General features: G+C 39.7%; 1 protein-coding gene across 3 annotated transcripts in view; it reads right to left on the bottom strand.

The window, feature by feature from the left end:
* Positions 1-21,007, bottom strand: part of TOLLIP (toll interacting protein) — a 52,436-nt gene that overhangs the window by 10,960 nt on the left and 20,469 nt on the right. For 2 of the 3 annotated variants that reach the window (XM_089520934.1, XM_089520936.1), the window contains exons 3-6: positions 17,380-17,562; positions 12,329-12,481; positions 9,694-9,784; positions 199-219 (exon numbers count right to left, since the gene is read on the bottom strand). In XM_089520934.1, coding sequence (XP_089377060.1) covers positions 199-219; positions 9,694-9,784; positions 12,329-12,481; positions 17,380-17,562 — 448 coding nt within the window. The remainder of the gene's footprint in view (positions 1-198; positions 220-9,693; positions 9,785-12,328; positions 12,482-17,379; positions 17,563-21,007) is intronic. The other variant, XM_089520935.1, reaches the window with a different exon arrangement.

Genomic DNA, 21,007 nt, shown 5'->3' on the forward strand with positions numbered 1-21,007 from the left:
AAAATACAACTTGTTTCCTATTCAGACGAAATAGATTAAAATACTGTATAAAATTCCTAGACTCTGTGTATTGTGACATCCACCTGCAGTGTCCTGTATTGGAACATACTGCATACAAATAAAAAGCAGTTTGCACAACCTCATGCAGCATTCTTGTTCCAGTGGCATGGAATGCAAAAAGGAATTAAAAGGACTTACCCAGAGCAAAGTATTCAAGCCCTGAGGACAGATGAAAGTGTGGGAAAGGAATAAGACATGGAAAACAGATATTATTCTACTTTGAACTAGAAAATATCCTTGAAGGAAGACAGTGGGTAAAATTCACACACACTTCAGATCTTAAATTCCATGATTTTGCCACATATAACACTATGGATCATTAACTCACTAAACACGTTAAGTGATCCTCACTTGCCAATGGCAATATATGCTGTGAAATGATTAGGTAATGTCCAATTTTCCATGGTATGGATAATGTATTTCCCAAAACTTTGTACCTGCCTTTTTTGTAATGCCAGTCTCCCCTCCACCCTTCTTCCCATCCACATCTGGATCTATTTTTTGACATTCATCAACTGACTTTCCTTTAGACTAAAGTAACTCCATATAATCTCGTGTATATCCTTGACATCCTTATCTCTTGATTCTATTTGTCCCTTTCTACTCTTTCCTTTCCCAGTTGAGAAATATCTTGCAGTGCTAAGTTTCTCCTCCTGCAAAAACTTACCTCAAAATAAGAACAGAGACAAAACAGAATAACAACAATCTCCAAACTGAGCTGTAGATGGGGAAGTCCTGAACTGAATGTCATTCACTGTGTCAGTCTGAAAGGGTTTTCTAAGTGTGTTCCAAATCACACCAAGGGGCTTAGGTCTGATATGCTCATTGCACTTACCACACCTTTTTTTAAGATCTGAGTTCTGAATGCAACAGTTTATAGATGAACCCACAATCCTAAGGACACTGGATGCAGGGCTTGCCTGTGCACTGCTGCTCTCTACATAATAATCTACCATATTCTGGCAAAATCTGATCCATACTGAACCTGAGAGATAATATTCTAACATTAGTATTGACTAGATTGCACAAAATATTTTCTTCCTGAGAATATTTCAATTCCCTATAATTTTCGAAAGTATCAAATGCAGCCATGGCAAATTCTAATTCCCATGGCAAAGTTCAAACCTCCATGACCTTCACCTCATCATAGCATTCTTTTAAATAATCCAAATGTGTTATTGGAAAAAATAAGTTAACCATTATTCCACAACTTATAGACAAATAAAATAAACCTACTCTCACTAAGATTATCCACCAGCCCGTGATGACTTTAACTTTTACTAACTGCCTAGTATATAAACTATACAATAATATTTTAATCTTAGAAATTAGTTTTAGCTGAGATCAAGAGGCTCAATGTCTTTAAGATGCTACTTCAAACTATCAATATTTCTCATTTGTAGCCACAAAATATCAACAGATCATGGAAAAGCTGAATGACATTGAATAGTTAGATGATGTTAGCAGACAGCAACTGAAACTAAGCAGCAGAGCAGATAAAGTAACTACTCCCTAGTGCTAAATCTGGTGCCTTTGTAGCAATTTCCTTATCTAGACTTTTTACATTTCCTTCTAAGCTTTCTGCTTACAGTTCACGCCTACTTCCACATGCATGTATATAATTATCTGCTAACTCAGGATCAGAAATGCAAAGACCTGGGAGGAAAAGAAAAAACCTAGGCCTGGGGCTTTTTTGTGGCCTACACTCATTTTCTTCCCTTTAGAAAAACAATTCTGCGAAATACTGAAGACATGGTCTCCCCTGGAAGTTAGCTTTTAAATACAAGATTTCATTTACTCAGGATGTGCAGACTTTTATATATATAGGGGAGGGTACCAGGGATTTTATATGTTTTGTATTTTTAACTTTGTTAGCCGCCCCGATTGTTCTGAGGGGCGGGATACAAATAAATTTTATTATACACACACACACACACACACACACACAATTTATCAAGTTACAGGCTAAATTCCTGATTATACTTGCAGAGATAGCAAACAGTCAAAAGTTGTTGATGTTTTTACAAAGTTTTAACTTTTAACTTTCAATATCCAAACAGGTTGATAGCCCTTAATATTGTGACTGTATGAGACATTTGCTGTACAAATAATTGTTTATTACTAGAGTTTTGCCTCCCAGCTTTTTTAAAACTACTTTTCAGATCGCAAAAGTCAAGATACAGATTCTTAGGAAGGACGGGGTGCAGCAGTTTAGTTTACTCTCTATGTTATGCTGCAAAATGTGCCATTTTGCTTGCAAAAAACTAAGGGGCTAAACAGACTGGATTGAAGCATCTGTGTGGGGGCAGTGTGGGGGTGTGGTGTTTATAATAATAATAATAATATATAATATATTTATTTGTATACCGCCCTGTGGCAAACCAATCCGGGCGGTTGACAACAGTAAATATCACAGAGTAAAATATAAAATTAAAAACATTATAATCCCTCCCCTCCTTATGAAAGTATTAAAAAATATGACAGATTAAAAACACAATATCAAAACATAAAGCATAATTAAAACAGACTAAAAACCCTGGTGTCCCTCTGGAGATCCTCAACCATCACTAAAGATAGGGCCACGAGAGGAAAGAGGGGATCAGGGAGCCCGGGCCGGGATGGTTAATCTGGAAAGGCCTGCCGGAAGAGATCCGTCTTGACCGCTTTTTAAAAGCTGTCTAATGATGTCAACTGACGGATCTCATTTGGCAGGTCGTTCCAGAGTTTGGGGGCGACAGCAGAGAACGCCCTCTGGGAGGTCGCCGCAAGCCTAGATTTTAAAGGCTGTAGTAAGTTCCTCCCAGAGGAGCGGAGAGCGCGGGGAGGATTGTATGGGAGGAGGCGGTCCCTGAGATAGCTTGGACCCAAGCCATTTAGGGCTTTAAAGGTGATAACCAACACCTTGTACTGGGCCCGGAAGCTGATAGGCAGCCAGTGGAGGGACCTCAAAACCGGAGTAATGTGGTCCCTCCTAGATGTACCAGAAATAAGCCTGGCTGCCATATTTTGTACCAGCTGAAGCTTCCGAACCAAGCACAAGGGTAGCCCCAAGTAGAGTGCATTACAGAAGTCCAGGCGTGAGGTTACCAGTGCGTGCACTACAGTTTCAAGGTCCCTTACTTTCAGAAAAGGGCGCAGCTGGCGTATCAGCCGAAGCTGATAGCAGGCGCTCCTGACCGTCGCATTAACCTGATTTGTCATCAGGAGCGACTAGTCAAGGAGCACCCCCAGACTGCGAACACAGTCACTGGAGGAGAGTGTGACCCCATCCAGGACTGGACGAAACATGCCCTGACACCACCACCACATCAGCGTCATCCCACCCACCTAATCTCACAGTGGGTAGTGTCACAATGCTCCTTTGGCATGGTGCTGCCGCAGCAAAGACACCCTTTTTGCCAGCTCTAAAAGGGGTGGCATTTTGCTGCCTCTTTTTGAGCCAGCAAACTGCCTAATTGGGGTCATGGCATGCAGTTGCCACGGTCCCAATCTAACGCTGAAAGGGGCGGTGGGACACTTCTCTATCAGGGGTGTCTGTTTTGCTCCTATGGCACTTATACTGCAATCTATGCATGCATGCTCATTTCAGAATAAGCTTCAATAAACAAAGGGGGTTTTTCTACTAAATAAAACCACAAAGGACTGTGCTATAATTTTTTAAAGTACAGTATACTAGCTAGTGTATTTTATATACTAACTAGAAAATATGTGATGCACACTTTTGTTATGAAGGCAAAGTAAGTTTAAGGCCTGTTACAGACAGCCAAAATAAAGCTGCTTCGAGTCACAGTGGAGCTATGCTGTTTCAATGATGCATGCGTCCTAAGTAGGGTTGCCATAAGTCAGGACCTCCAAACCGGGACAAATGTAGGGCAAATGTAGGACAACCTTTTCAAATGTAGGGCACATTTTATAAAAATGGAGGACATGCGGAAAAAATTGATGCTTTTTAAAAATGTTAATATAAATGCATGTTTCTTAGGCATGATCAAAATGGAGGACATTTGGGCGTTATTCCTAGTCAGATGGCAGAAATGGACTTCCTTTTCTGCCCAAACCACCCCCCTCCATTCCAAAACACACACAACAGCACATTTGGGCACTTCCCGTGGCTTTACTTAACATGGCCTCTTGCATAGTTCAGAGGCTTATTCCATAATCAAACCCCTTGAGTTTAACACTTAGCATGGTTTAACATGGCTATGCATATTGAACATGTCAAGGTGGTTTCACAAGAAGTGGATTTGCCGTTTCAGGTTTCTTGCACCAACTCTACTTCTCAGAAGTGTGTACTTAGTCAAGGGACTTTGATTTTTTTTCACTGCACATGAGTTTGTAAAAATCAGAGCAGCTAACATTGGCCATGCCTGAGAGGCTTGCTGATATCAATATCACCATCACCATCATCACCATCATTGTCACAACAAGGGAGACTTGTTAGCATTAAAAACACAAAAAATACACCAAAACCACACTTTGGAAGGTGACACTCTCTCAACTTCAGAAGCTGACTCAAATCACATCATCACCACACTATCCTTGTCGAAGCAAGGGACAATTGTTAGCATTAAAAGCATCAAAAATACACAGAAAAGGCACTTTAAAATGCACTTTAAAAATACAGTTTAAAAAATACAGCTTTAAAATGCACTTTAAAAATACAGTGTAAAAAACACATACAGTACTTCCTCCTTCTCCTTCTCCTTCTCCTTCTCTTCCTCCTCCTCCTCCTCCTCCCTGGCACCAAAAAAGGGCAAAGGAAATGGCCCTTTCCTTTCCCCTCTGGCTGCAGCCCAGCCCAACAGAGGAGGAACTCCTCCTCCTGAGTCTGGCTGGCCAATGGGGGCAGACTGGGGCTGGAACAGCCCCGCCCCCTGCCAGCCCTCACAGGCTGAGGCCTGGAGAACCCAGCCTGAGGAGGAGGAAGTCCTCCTCATTAGCCCTGCGCGCAGCTCTGCAAGGGCCAGCAAAGGCAACCTCATCCACCCGGGACAAGGAGGAAACCGTGCAGGGACGCCCCCTAGTGGTCAAAACCCGGGATTGTCCCGCCCCCAGCCGGCTTATGGCAACCCTAGTCCTAAGAGTCCAGAAGCCGCACCAAAGCCACGCTCCAGTCCTTAGGGCTGGAGCGTGGCTTTGGTGCGACTTCTGGACTCTTAGGACGCATGCATCATTGAAACAGCATAGCTCCACTGTGACTCGAAGCAGCTTTATTTTGGCTGGCTGTAACAGGCCTAAGTTTCATAAGAAAGTGCATGCTGCATATACTTCATTCCCTCCAATTTTTCTGGCTTTTTTTGTCAGAAAAAAAATTTAGTGGGTGGTGGCAACACTGATTTTCTAAGGTACATTTATACAGTCTGCCCTTCCTTTACGCGGGGGATCCGTTCCCGACTCCCCTATGTAAAGGGAATTCCGCCTATGCTCGAGCCCCATTTAAATGAATGGGGCTTGTGTATGCGGTGGCGCGTGCACTCCCCATGCAAACGCCCCATTATTCCTTATGGGACGCCCCGCTCCTTCACCCAGAATGGCTTTCAGCATATGCTGAAAGCCGCATATGACACAGGCCCACTGTACATCCCTGATAGCTCTTTGGTTCTTTCATTACAGTGAAAATGCAGTTCATATCTTCTGTTTTTAAACTGAAAAGGCTGGGGTTTTTTAGTATGTTTTGTTTACTAAGTTCTATATAATAATTGAAAATACAGTCCATATCTGAGGGAAATGGTTAAATACTATATAATAATTAACCATTTTCCTCAGATATGGACTGTATTTTCACTGTAACCAGTGATCCAAAGATGAGATACCAGTGACGTATAAACTAAATTAAAAGACCAACTGACAAAGGGAACATCTTAATCTCATTCATAAGAGAGGCTTAAGTAAATATGCTATTGAAGCTCAGTGGATATCATTAAATACCTACTGCTGGCAATATAATATTTATTCACTCACTGAAGAAACCCTACATACACATACAAGACTTTGGAAGTAATTGCAGAATTAAGTTGTTTAACAAAGAGTAATTCCATGTTGAACACTATGAAGTTATATCTTCCCTTTTTAGAACAGAACTGAATTTGCTAAATGACAGACAGGAAGGAACATTTTCCATATTTGGCACACTGAATAGTCCAATTTTACTTTAGTTAAATCAAAATATAAAAGCACAGTTTATTGGTAATCTCCCACCTCCCGTTCAACTCTAACAATTGGAATCATTATTTGGAGTTTTTAAATACAACATGAAATGCACCACAAATTGTTCAAAAACTTATTCTCAAACTTCAGATAGCTCAATCCTTTGCTGTTTGTACTATATGCTATAACTGAAAATTTCTTCTGAAAACAATTGTACTTGACCTGGAGGATCAAGTTGACAATCTGGAATTAACATACCACTGCAGGCCCAGGTAGACTTGTTGGCTAAGAGTGACTTTTACCAATTCCAGGTAACGTGATATCTATCATCCAGAATCTTACTCGCCCAAAACTGGAAATCATCTCAACAATAGATTAGTGGTTAATAAAGTTGTTGGACGCTATCAAAATGGCCAAACTGATGAATTGGATAAATGGTAAATCATCAGGAAAACCAGAGATAGAATGGAATAAAATAATAGAATATTGTAATAAAAGTGGAGCACTTAATATTCTTAACAAAGGAAATTACAAAACAGAGAATACTAAATCTAAGATTAGACTAAGATTAGTGCATGCTGTATCAGTAAATACAACAAATAAGGATAAAGAAGTGGGGAAAAATAAAGAAGGGGTTTCATGAATTGGCAATATAGGTACACAAGGCAAGCTAAAGAAGTTAAAGAAGAAGATAACTCCATCAACTCAAGTATGGAAGATAAGATGAAAGAATTAAGAGCAGAACAATTCTCATAAAACAAAATGCATCATGTAAACAAGAAAGAGACTAATTAATAATGGGTTGAATTTAGAGCAAAGAGAATATAAAATCAGGAAGAATTCAATATAACTGTTGCAGAGCAAATTTAAATATATTTAGAAAATATAATATTTTCTTTGTAATATGTATTAATTTGTGAACTCCTAAATATACAAAATAAAGTACCCCTCCACCTAAAAAGTAACATGACATCTGTAGCAGTTCTTGAATAAGAACAGTCTGAACATGGTTACCCATGCACTGATATCCTCAAGATTGGATATTTGCAATACACTTCCCTTGAGTATGCTCTGAAAATAGCACCTAGTACAGAATTTAGAGGCCATGTTGCTACTTGAGCATGTTACAACTTTGCTAAAAGAATTGCTTTTGCTACCAATATGTTACTGCAACAGGTCCAAGGTGATGCCATTAACGTAACGCACATAACAAGTGGGCTCCAAGTTTTACTTAAAAAAATTATGCAGTACTTATGCAGTTGTAATGAATCTTGTACACTATACAGGAATTTTGACAAAGAACGGTAGCATATTGAACAAAACACAATAAAATATTTATTCTTGTGTAGAATAACATTATATAAGCATAGTGGAAAAAGAACGAGAAGAATTTTGCAGGTGGAAGTCACCAAAGCCCACATAAAATAATTTCTGAAGAAAAACTGGAGAAACTTTTAGCATGGTGGTACAGAGCTCAATTCAGCATAGGGAGCCCAAGAGTTATAGAAAAATAATGGAAGAAGTGGTGATCTATGGTAAGCAAGAGATGGGAAATTTATTCAGTTTCCTTGTCCTGTCATCTAGACCTAAAGAAATTAACAAAGTAATGAAAATGAATAGATTACAGAGACTTTGTATAATCCATTTCATTATTAAAGGAAGATTTCTTTCCCTTCATAAGAGAGAAAAACTGTTTCCCTGATCAAAACTAATTTTACGTGTACAAATTGGAGCTATTTGGAGAAACTTTCCTTTTCCTATACAAATACCTGAAGCATTTTTTAAAGCAACTATAAAACTATACCAAGTACAGTCAGACTTTTCATGGACACAAGCCAACATGTCTACAAGAGTCACAGAAAAAATATACATACTCTACTTCTGTTGGAAGTATGCTGGTTGCATGGACAGGAAGTGTATTTGCCTATTATTGGGCATAGTTTGAACCTGTGAAACCAGTTTTAAGAGTAAAGCAAAACAAAAAACATGGTACATTAAGTGCACCATTTAGTGCCTGGTTGGACACAATGCTTAAGTTAGCACTACAAGAACAAGATGTAATGAGTTTCAGAACTACAGGCCTCTCCACTAGTGCAGCCACAAAGGGGAATCCAAAAACTTTCACTTCTCCTTTCAGTTAGCCATAGCTTGCCACATAAACTTAACACAGATAAATTGTGATTGATCTAAATTAAGATTAATTAAGATTAGTGGAAAACTAACTGTGGTTTGAAGCCGGCTTGTTTCTACTAACATACCATATATATTTGTGTACAAGTCGACCTCACGTATAAGTCGAGGGAAGGTTTTAGGGCCAAAATAATGGATTTTGATATGACTCATAGATAAGTTGAGGGTAGAATTTAGGAGACAGAAAGTTTTAAGACCGGGTTGGAAGTGCAGGAAAAAAAAGAGAAGTTCGGTTGTCAGAGGAAACACAAGAAGGAGGAACAAGAGGAAAAGCAAGGGTTTGAAGATTGGGCTGCAATTGGATGGAAAATGGGGAAATGCAAGGAGGAGGAAGAGGGAAAGTGTGAGATTGGATTAAAGTTGAAGAAAAATGGAGAAATGCAAGGAGGCGGAGGAGCAAAGGTTTGGAAATCAGGCTGCAAGTGGATGGAAAATGGGGAAATGCAAGGAGAAGGAGGAGAAGAAAAGGTATGGAGATTGGGCTGCAAATGGAGGGGAAAGGGGAAATGCAAGGAGAAGGAAAGATTTTAAAATTGGCTTGAAAGTGGAAGGGAAATGGGGAAATGGAAGGAGAAAGAGGAGGAGACGCAAAGGTTTGGAGATCATCTTAAACTGGAGGGGAAATGGGGAAATGCAAGGATGAGGAAGTGGAAAGGACTGGAGATCAGATTGAGAAAGGAATCCCCTCCCCCTCCAAACCCATGCCATGCAGGTCTTTCAGCAGTCACTGCCGAGGCACTGAGAGTGAGGCATCGTGTCTGCTTTTTAAAGGACCTTTATGAGCAATATTACAGTTTGTTGTTGTTGTTGTTGTTAACTGCCCTCCAGTTGATCTCAACCCATGGCAACTGTATTGACCTGTATAAATCGACCCCAGATTTTAGGGTCAATTTTTGGCATAAATTTCTCAACTTATACGGTAGTTAAACCTTAACACTGTCAGACTTCAGACAACACTGCAAGCAGCAGTTAATCACTGAATGCTTCTAAGCTCATCCTGGCATCTGCACTGACAAAGGAACAAGGATGGGAGAGTGAAAACTGTGGCTCTTGCTCATAATGCTGCACCCACATACTGTAATCTATTCATGACACTCTCCAATTCCCAGAAAATCCATAAAAAACAAAAGTATGCAAATATCCATTTATCCTGCAAATTATACTTTCATACTGAATACTACATTTTATATGCAGGGTACTTTGGTGAATAGAGCTTGTTTATCTCTGTAATTTAGCAGTGTTCAAGAGCTTGTTTTTACTGCTCATATTCAAAAAGAGAAAGCTGGGGAAACATACCTGTTATAGGTACATATCCAACTCCTTGCTGATACACTGTGGGCATCAGGACCACTGGCTGGGGCTGCATCATCATGGCAGCTGGTAAGGACTGCACATTAAAAAGTTAATAGAAATGCCTGTTTTAGAAATTATTCTAGGAACAAAAATAAAGCAGCAAGATAATGTATTTGCAGAAAAACACTTCAGGATGTATCAGTTACTGCATTACTAAGCAACACACTGGTACCAGTCAATAATTACCACCACTTTAAAGGAAATTTAACTGTAAATACCCCTGAATTAATTAACATTTGAAAGAAACTCTAAAGAGACACCTCCATTTCCTCAAATCAAGCTAATTTTTTGTGACAAAACTGTAAGGAAATTTTAGCACAGTTTCACTTTGGAATGCATTTTTAAGAAGGGAAGAATTCAGATCTCCTACTATGGTTATGTGCATAAGACAGTCTGACAGAGGTGCTGTTTTGTAAATTCAGTTAACAAATATCATTGGGCAATGTTTTACAAGACACCAAACAACACTGTGCACAATTAGTAACACACTTCTGGACTTGAATTTTCCCTTCTTGCATAAGGTACTAAGCAAAAGGCTTTCCATCTAAAAAGGTCTCAGACATGTGGACTGGCACTGGATACACGTTCTCTAAACAGAGCCACCTTGAATCCCATTTTGGATAAAGGGGGCAAATAAAACCAATAAACCAATAAACAAACTCACAAAGTAACAAGAAAAGTAAAGGGTAAACACTGCAACAAATAAGCTTCATTTACAAATTCTGCAGATTTTACCGCTGGGGAAAACATTTGAAGCTATGTTGTTGTTGTTAACTGGCCTCCAGACAATTCCGACTCACAGCAACCCTGTGGATGAGACATCTCCAAGACCCCTGATCCTCCACTGCTCTGCTTAGGTTCTGCATGCTCAGGTCATGACCTCCCTGATTCAATCTAGCCACCTTCCTTTCGTTCTCCTACCTTCTACCTTTCCTAGCATGGGTGTGGTCCAAACAGCACTTTGCACCGGCCTGGCCACGTACTATGGTTGCAGAGCAACCACACACCCCACAACCCTAGTGTATGGCGGCAGCATAATAATGGCAGCACCCTGTTTACATGGGTGCCGCCATTGTTATGTAAGCACCACGCACTGTCAGCACGTGGCTGTGCAGCGCTTACATAATGTGTGGCAGTGGTGCACTTGTTACGCCACCCATGCGGCTTTAAAAGAACCTGATTTTCACAGGTTCTTTTTCCGCTAGGGGGAAGCCACATGGTTTGGCGGCTGCAGCTTCCTTCTGGGGGGGAAAGGCCACCACTGCTCCGGACATTCTCTAAGGTATGTACCGGGCCATGATTGTCTTTTCTAACAAATCATGCCTTCTCATGATGTGACCAAAGTACAACACCCTCAGTTTCATCTTCTTGGCTTCCAGGGAGATTTCAGGCTTGATCTGTTCTAGGATCCATTTGTTTGTCTTCTTCTGAGTCTAAAACTGCTCTTAGAATAACAGAATCATTATATGATACTTTCTTTGTACAAGAAAACAAACACAGTGATAAAATGCACCCTCGCCTTTGACAACTGGGAAACATCCTGTTTCTCCATAATTGTAACCTCTTGTCCTAAGTACAGATTCCTTATCAGGACTATCAGATGTAGTGGCAGTCCCATTTCTTTAAGAGCATTTCATAGTTTTTTGTGATCTATGTAAACGGTTTTGCTCTAATTTATAAAGCACATAGAGGCGGGGTACAGACGGGCAGGGGAAGACGTCTTGGAGGTGTATTCTGCTGAATACGGAGCCTCCAGACCACCCGCCCCGGGGGCGTGGCTCAGGTGTATGGGGCTTCCACATGGGGGGCAGTGAAGACACCTCACCTGGGGCCGTTTCTGACCCGCACTGACCATGTGCACTAAGTGCACTGATAAGCGGTGTGGAAATGTACTTGCTATTGCTATTGCTAACCATTACTGGGGATGAATAGTACAGTAACATCAAAGATCCACAAAACAGTGATGCCTTTACTGGGCCAAACAAAATGCACAATACACATGTTGCAAGCTTTTGAAGCTCCACTGGGTTCCTCGGTTCAGATGATATGGGAAGGAATTCATAGAGGCAGGCCCCTCCTCTTTCTGAAGAAATCCAGGTAAAAAGGTTACGTTCCATTAGCCAGACAAAGTAGCCAGAAGGAGGAACTGCTTGCATAAATACAATAGTCACAACATCTTGACAAACTGCAGGGTCTTGACTAACATGCCACCCTTTCCCCCTTTTTCCTGTATGGTTTTTAACACCTTTTGCCTGTTGAAGAAGCCAATGGAGCGTCAAAAGCTTGCGACAAGCATTGGGTCTTAGTGCATTTATACAGAACATATTAACTAAGGGTTGTCACCTGGAGCTACTTAACATGATGCAATTCTTATTGTGAGCCTTTGCATAATTTCAAATGCTGTGATTTAACAATCTCACTCGTTTCAATCATACAAAATATTTTTATAACCAGTTTAAAAAAACATTGCTTCCAACACCCCTAACCCCCGCAAATGTGGAGGGCCAACTGTAATTGTTATTTTATACACATTTATGTTTATCAGTTAATTACATATTTACACATATGTTTAGCTTACCGTATATGACATAACCAAATTAATCATTCCTTCTTTGTCATCTCCCTGCTTTCCGCTCAGACTATACCACTCATCTTCTACTTTCCCTTGTTTCAGTGATTCAGGAATAGTAATGTGAGTCCAAGCAATACGATCATCCATTGAAAAGGCTCTCTGAAAAGCAATACAAATATTTAAATAATTAAGCAAGAAAAACATATTTAAAGGACATAAATAATCCAACTATCACTATTATGAAATTTTGCCACTTTAAAATTACACTAAATCAGGTAACAGTGATATAAAAATCAAACTGCCCTTATATTACGATTATGTGCTCCTCAGAAGGGAGGTTATGTCTATTCCTAAATGGAAACATGTTAATGGACAAGAAAGTTTACTGTGGTGAACAAGAAAGTAACTTATTTTTTTAAAATGACCTTCTTGGTGGTTGCATCCACACTTTGGAACTCCTTCCCTAGAGGCCAGGATGGCCCTGTTCTTGCTTTCCTTCTGTTGGCAGGTCAACATTTTTGTGCCATCAGACTTTCACAAAATGACTAGAGTTGGGCTTGTAATGCTGTGCAGTGCTATTTTTTTAATTTGTATACAGACTTTTAATGGATAGTATTTTCAATATTGAATGTTTTAACTTTAAAAATTGTTTAATTCCTTTTTGAATCTTACCTTTATACTTTTGTTAATGTTTTTGTATTTTTAAAGATGTTGTTAGTTGCCTTCAGTCCCATTATTGGGGAAATATGGGATAAAAACTAATAAAATAATAAAATCATCAGGATTTCTTCAAAGTTTTAGGATGTATTGTAAGATTAAAAACACTGGAGTAAACCATTTTTCTACCGCTATTATAAGTTACATCAACTGGCTTCATTTAATAAGACTTGAAAATAAGCAGCTGCAACAAAATACTATCGAAATATTACCTAGATGAGGCCTGATTGATGTCTTTGGAACAATCTGATTTAGTAATTATCCATTCCCCATAGAGGCTTATAAACATAATGAAAAGGGGTGTTCAAAGTCTCTGATGAAGCATTTCAAAAGTTAAGAAATGGTAAAAGGGACAAAAAAAAATCACATGTACACTCAAGACAGAAGTCAAGCCCCAAAGTACAACTTGAAACTTATTATGAAGCATGGTCAAAGCCCTGTGAGAGATATGACACCTGATTTTTTTTGTTGTTGTTGAAAAAAATGTACTTATTCATTATCTTCAGTGGAAGAGACTATCAGTTCATGTTTTGTCAACACCTCTTCTAAGTGGAATTTTATCATTACCAGAAGAATGGGGAATTTTTATCCTACTGGACAGATTTAGCCTATGATGCCTATGGAGTTTTGCCTCCAGGTCTTGTCTATCTTTACTTTTCAAGAGAAAGAAGTGGCTATTTGAGAAGATGGGACTCTCCTTTCTATTTCCATAACCAGATAAGCAGCCAACCTGATCAAATTAATGCTTATTAGGAGAAAGAAAGAGCAAGGATAGTAGTAGTACAATATGCTGATTAAATGTACTGAACGTACAGTAGTCAGAATCTCACAGAAAGAAGATTCTTTCCATCAGTGTAGCTCTTTAGCATTTTCAATAGCACCACTAATGAAGAACATACTTAGGATCAAACGATTCCCCTGTACAGCATCTTTTGTCTATGTAAACTGACAGAACTGCAGATTAATGTAAATTTTATATCGGACACTAGGTTGTCAAAGAAATAAAATCAAGTTTAGCATCAGTAAATTTCACAGGACTCTTTTTAATCATTCCTTTCCCTACACATACAAACTCATGTAAATGCCTACACCATGCTATTCTAATATTTCAGTTGGCATGTGCAAAGATCCTCTTTGCTGATATATAAAAGAAATTAGAACACTTTATACTAATGCTCAAATAAGAATTCCACATACTAGAATTTTACTTAATAAATTACAAACCCTGGAAAGTAGCTTTTAACATAAAAATATTTCTTTTAATTTATGTGCATAAAAAAAACTACATGCAAACACGTAACAATATCACTATTAATCAACTGCAGGAGGCCATCTGTATTTCTAGTGCTAGATCTTGCATTCCGTGAGAGTGTGCAATAACTATATATTCAGAAAAGAAGGGGGGAAATAGCTGTACTATTTTAATGTCACTGCTGAGGGAAGATCAAGTTCTTTGTATATGCAAAAGGACTCAGAAGGAATAAGTGATACAATAGTGTGTGACCTTTCTAACAGGCTTTTTCTCGTATATCAACCTGGGATAATGAGAATATTAAGATTGCAATGTATATCCTGAGAAGCAACAAACTGCAGCTATTACTGGTGAAGCAACTCACCCCCTCAGCTTTATGTTTCCATTCTCTTCCAAAGTTGTCTAAGCAATTTTTGCTTGTGGATACATTCTCCAGTAGTGCCATCCAAAAATCTGATTGAAAAGGCTCTAGCCCTCTCTAGCAGATATTAAGGACCTGCAGATTTTGATGCACCATAGCATACTCCCCATATCATTAAGGGAAGCAGTTCTATCATCAGGACTTGCCCACACACAACTCTATGCAATAAAGCTAATTATTAGTTTCAATTGGCAAGTCAATTCACCTTTTTCATAAAGATGAACAAAATGCAACATATATTAGGGAAACATCCTCTTGAATTATGAAGAGACACAAAATTCTAAGACCTTGTTTAACAAGCAGATGTACATATGTGTTGACTATTCAGCTCTAGAATGTTCCAAAGGTGTTCTGTGTGTGAGGCACAGAGACCAAGATGAAGAACCACTGAATCATGGTCAGCACACACGTATATCCCTTTGTTAAACAAGGCCTTGAAATTTTGTGTTGCTTAACTCAAGAGAATGTCTCCCTAGCATGTGTATTACATTTTGTCTTTCTGATGTTCATCTTTATGAAAAAGATGAATTGAATTGCCATAAAATCTGCATATATATTTAACAAGTCTACTCTAGTTGGAACTTACAACTGGACTGAAGCCTTGATACTTTGCACCAACCTTTTAAAAATACATAGCACTGGATTCAGACCAAACTTGTTGAATTAAGTCCCCCTGGGGTCAGCAAGACTTAAGTCACAACTTATTTGATCAGTCAGCATAAAACAGCAAACTTTTCAACACATACGTGAATGAAATGGTGCCCAAAGCTACTTTTATATGCAAATCACTTAATTTTATGGCAATTCAATTCACCCTTTTCACTAAGATAAATATAACAAAGACAAAATTTAACACACATGCTAGGGAGACATCCTCTTGAATTAAGAAGTGACACCAGATTCAAAGACAAAGGCTACAGTCCTAAATACAGTTTGGCTAACTCCTCTGAAATCAGCATGTTTTCATACAGCCTTGTTTTAAACCATTCATGTAGTTGCCATAGGCAACAAAGGAGTGAGTGAAAAAAAACAGTGAGTGAACAGTCTAATGGTAGAAGGGTGGAACAGTTACACTCTTGCTCTGGCAGTCAGCCATGCCTTTATGCTAGATATGGAAGAAGGCACTTCCCCTCTTCCGTTTCCTCTTTGGTCAGTACAAAAGGCAACAGACTGCCTAGGGAGAGACAGAACACTCTATGATGCTATATTAATAATAGAGATGGTTCAGGTGCATCCTACACATGCAGAACACAAACCAAGGCCCTGTACAGATGGGCCCTTTGCGGCATCATGGTGACGTGCTAGGGTTGCCTCTGGGCAGCGCGTGCACAGGTCCTGCAACCCTAGCTTGTCACCATGGTGCCATAGCTGTGCGGCACCATCCAGACAGCACGCACAGCTATGATGTCACTGCTGCACGGTGTGCAGATGGAGCCGTGTGGGAGTAACATGCTCACGCACGCCGCCAGCTGTTTACGGCGGCGCAAAAAGGAGCTGCTTTTCAGTGCTCCTTTTTTTACACAACTGCACCACGCAATCTGGTTGCTGAGGTGCAACCATGCAAAAAAGAGAGGCGGCTCCTGACTACTTCTTTCTGACAGTCTGTACCCCGCCCAAGATAGCCAGAGGTGCTGTGGAGGTGCAGGGGTGACACAGAGTAATTCCCCAGCCATCATCTCATTCCATGTCTCTGCTAATGCTCAATCTCTCTCTAGTGTATTCAGCACAAAACCCAAGATGAATAACAGAGGAGACGAAGATACATCCAATCCTCTGTTGCCACCAGTACATTGCTTTTTACACAACCCCAGGGTAGAAAGGCAGACTAGAAACTTTTGGGATTTGGTTCACAAACATGTGTTCATAAGCTTAAACATATGTAGGACTCGAGTCATGTCATTTTATTAACCTGAAAATGGCATACTTCTGCTGCTTGCGCAAGTAATTTCCAAGAACATAACTAGGAGGTGATTCTACCTCCCTCATAAAGCCCCTTGCCCCATCAGCCCCAAAAACTTGTTTCAGGGGACTGAGACACCCTTCAAAGAAAATTTTCAGAACCAGGGAGGGCTGTGAGCAGGAAGAGCTCAACATTGCCACAAGAATGCCATTGACGTTAGCTCCATGTCAGTGTTCAAACGTTTGGATATTTATCAGTTGAAGACTGGAGGCTACCAGGTTTACAGAAAAAGTCTGACTTATGTCTGTAAGCACAAAGAAATCTGGGAGGTTTCTGATACTTAAGAATACTATCATATTATATGGTTAATCTATTAAATAGGAATTACACAGGAAATTATAGTTTTATTCTTGTTAACTATTGGGGATTCTTCTGGGTATTGGAAAAATATTATTAAGCTTTGATTTATGTTTTAAAATTAGTCATTAATCTATTCTCATTTACAGAAAAAGCTGATAGTTTATTGAGGAATGACTTTGCTGTGGGTACTAATGTTAATGGAATACAAATGGTAAATAGTGCCACAAACTGATTGTGAAGTGGCCCTAAACTGCAAATAGCAAAAAGTGTTCCATCAGGATGTCATGTCCTGCTGCCAGGCTCTTTTCTATGATGAAGTGAAACTAAACAGTAGTTGGTACAAAAAGCATCCTTTATCCCTAAGCCATATCTTGGCAAATCAATTAGAAGACAGGAATTGCTCAAACCTCATCAAATATTTCAAGGTAGAAAGAATCCACTCCAGGGGGAACAGTGCACTGAATAACTTTGTTCCATCGGGGATTTTTGGCTCCATTGTGAGCTGTGGGAGTTTCATAGACAGCATAGCCAAGTCGTATTCTGCAGTATGGATCCATGCGTGTCATACCATAGTTCTTTGCTAATTTTGCCTGTGAAAACACAAACACATGGGGAAATTGATCAGTTTGACATCACTTTTCATGCAGGTTCTTAGACTTAAAGATGTACATTTGCCATAAGCAACATATTAATCATTATATCAACCAATAAGAAGTTCAGTTTTAGAAGAAAAGTTAATAAAAAGATGAAAACAAGCCATGTTGCCAATTGATTTACAACATCTCATTTTAAATTAAGTCCACCTACTCACAGCACTCTAGGTCACATTCAAAATCTTCATGAAGGAATGCATTTATGCCCACTCAGCTGCACATGTTTTAATTCATAAAGCTCCCAGATAATTATAGTTTAAATTTACGTCTGGTGTGTAATGCTGTCAGTGACAAAACTGAGAGCAGAAGAGCTGAGCATGAAAAGATTTTACAGAGAAAACGCAAGACAGGGCAAAGAAATCAGGACACAGAGAGATGAAAGCCATGCCTTGAAACCTGAAAAGATTAACTGAAACTGCCCTCCCAGAAAAGGCAAAAAGTGGGCAGTGGGAGAGTATAATCGAATATTAAGGTTCTAATCATGATGTTTATATTGCCTGTTTCAACAAGATGATCTGAAACAAGAGATGCAAGACAATATCAAAACAAGCTTTTTCTATGCTAATATGTAAAGGGGTTAATCTATTCCCTCACCAATAAACAAGGCTGATAACAGAGAATGCTTTCAATAATTTTGTGGTTAAAGTTTTCTTTGACTAATTACATCTCTAGATTGGGTGCTTACATGTACTGGGGAGCGGGGGCATGTAATCATGGAACAAAGATTCTAAAGGAGGAAGCAAAGGAAACTTACAAAATCCCAGCATACATAACTGTGCTCACCCTAAAAGCTGAATAGATGAGAGAATAGAGAGGGGAGGTTGAGTGCTTCCAGGAGAATTGTGTTCTTAACTTTTACCAGGAGATGGTTCCTTTTTCAAGAAGTTAAAGTACAGTAATTATATTGACTCAAGGAAAAGTCACCTCACATTTTGTGGGTCATTTTTTTAACTAAAATTTTCGAGACTTATACATGGGTACATATAAAGTCCAATAACAGCCAAAATCCACCAAACAGTGATATGTTTCTTGGATCAATCAAAATGCACCAGAGAGAGTTGCAAGCTTTCAAAGCTACACTTGCTTCCTCACTAGGCAAGGTGTCAAAACCCATGAAGGTGAAAAAAAATTGAAGAAATGAGTCATGGGGCTGCATTCTGTTGTGGTTCTTAGTTCAGATGATACAGAGGGGTATTTTTTGCAGTTTGGCCCCTTTTCCTTCTAGCTATGAGGTACCTGGGAGATTCCTAAAGTCCAGGAAATTTAACTTCCATTTGCAACACAAAAAGGTACTTTCTTTGCAATCCAGTATGTCTCCATCCTTTATGAAGCTGCAGGCCTTTTGGTAGGCAGAGAACTGAGAACAACAAAATACAGGTGTATGACTAACATCTTCATTTTTTTCCTCCTCTTCCTCCTCTATTGTTTGTAACACCTTGCCTGATGAAGAAGCCTGTGAAGCTTTGAAAGCTTGCAACATGTATATTGTACATTTTGGTTGGGCAAATAAAGGTAACCACTGTTTGAGGAAGTTTGGATGTTAATGGAATTTGCTATTTGGCCAACATGACCAACCCTGGATATAAGTATATACAGTAACTTTGAATATTTATTCATATCATTATTATTATTATTATTAAGCTTTATTTTTATAGCATTGTAAATTTACACAGCACTGTATACACAATCTTCTTAATTAGACAGTTCCCTGCCCTCAGGGTTACAATCTAAAAAGACACAACACAAAAGGAGAAGGGAATTGTGGTGGGGAAGGGGATCAGGTCCTGGAGGTCATCTCCCCCTAAGAGGCCTGGACCAAGGCAGGTGGACTGAAGGGAGGGCTCTGTTTCTTCAGGGTAAGCCCATTTCATGCATCTTTTAAAGTTTAGGACTAATGAGAGCTAGGTTGGAGAAAGGTGTAAAATCCACACTTGACTACAGATTGATTCTTAGAAATGGGTCCCCCAGCTGGGCCAAAACATGCTCATGCTTCTCTTTGCAACTGGAGTCAGTTCTTCTTATCCTCTACTTCACTTGTCTGTTCAGAGTGCCAATTTGGAGGGTGTTGTTACCATAGGGACAAGCTGCATGCTAGTTATCTGTGAGTTTTGAAAATAGGTATATTTGAAGCATCTTGATTACAAATTCAGTAGCCTGTCACAGATTTTTAAAGCATTGCACAAGCACTATTCTCAAATATTTCCACAGAATATTATATATAATACAGTGCGCCCGCGTCATACGCGGGTACGCTTTACGTGGTATTGAGCGTATGCACTCAAGCTGCGGGGTGCGCACGGCGGTGCATCCCATTCAAATGAATGGGTGCGCGCTCGCGGCACCCGAGCCTCATTGTTTCCAATGGGGCTCGAGCATAGGCAGACTTCACCTTATGCGGCGGGGTCTGGAACGGATCCCCCGCATAAGGCAAGGGCCTACTGTACACACATACTGCTATCCATACACATACATACTGCTATCCATTAAAAAGATTTCCAGTTATGCATTAATTTACACAAATGTTAATTTTGTTTTTTTGTAATCCAGTAGCAACTGACTTCAGGGGTGATTAGATATACAGGCATACCTCAGTTCAAAACTTCTGAGAAAAAAGCTCCTTTTCACAAAATCTTTTGACAGGTGCACACATCACACCATCCTTTCCTCTGTTTTATCTACCTGAATGTTTTCCCCCATCATTGGCATTGGGAGAATGGTGAAGGAGGGCTGGAGAAAGACAGACAGTATTGGGTTGCAGCAACTTGTCTGCAATAAACAATGCCATAAAGGTTGGCCTGAAAAGACTGGAAATCTACTGCAGGTGATCCTACTGCAGTTGTTTGGACTTATGTCCAACAGGCAAAGTAAACAGCCACCTCCAGAATCACTTAGTGAGCATGTGGGAAAAGCAAAACAAAAAGAAAAGGGGAAAGCAGATTAGCCTGTCTCACCAACTATCCTGCAATGTTGAAAAAGGATAGACCTATACATTCCGTCACCTTAATGGAAATCATTGTGGAGAAAAGATGGATTGCTTAGCAACAGCTGCAGCCAATCACGAGCCAGCTGCTGCCCTCAGCCAATGAGATGCTGGCAGGGAGAGATTGACAGTACCGTTGTGACAGTTAAGAACTTCAGATAGGGTTCTGTTGAGTCCAGTGAGTGGACACAGTTTTATGAGTTCCAGAGGAGAACTGAGGTTCAAGTCCAGTGTGAGAGGCTTACAACCTGACAGATACTCCGAGTTAGGGAGATATCTTAAAGGAATAACCTGCGGGTTATATTTTGCCTGAGTGGCAGGATAGAGCTTAGAGAAACTAAACAAGAGAAAAGGGCAGTGTTTTGTCGTCTCATTTCCTTTGACTGTTTTGTCCCAAGAGCG

The sequence above is a fragment of the Sceloporus occidentalis genome, unplaced genomic scaffold (assembly GCF_023333645.1).
Source record: "Sceloporus occidentalis isolate IW3139 unplaced genomic scaffold, rSceOcc1.0.p SCAF_4, whole genome shotgun sequence".
NCBI classification, from domain to species: Eukaryota; Metazoa; Chordata; class Lepidosauria; order Squamata; family Phrynosomatidae; genus Sceloporus; species Sceloporus occidentalis.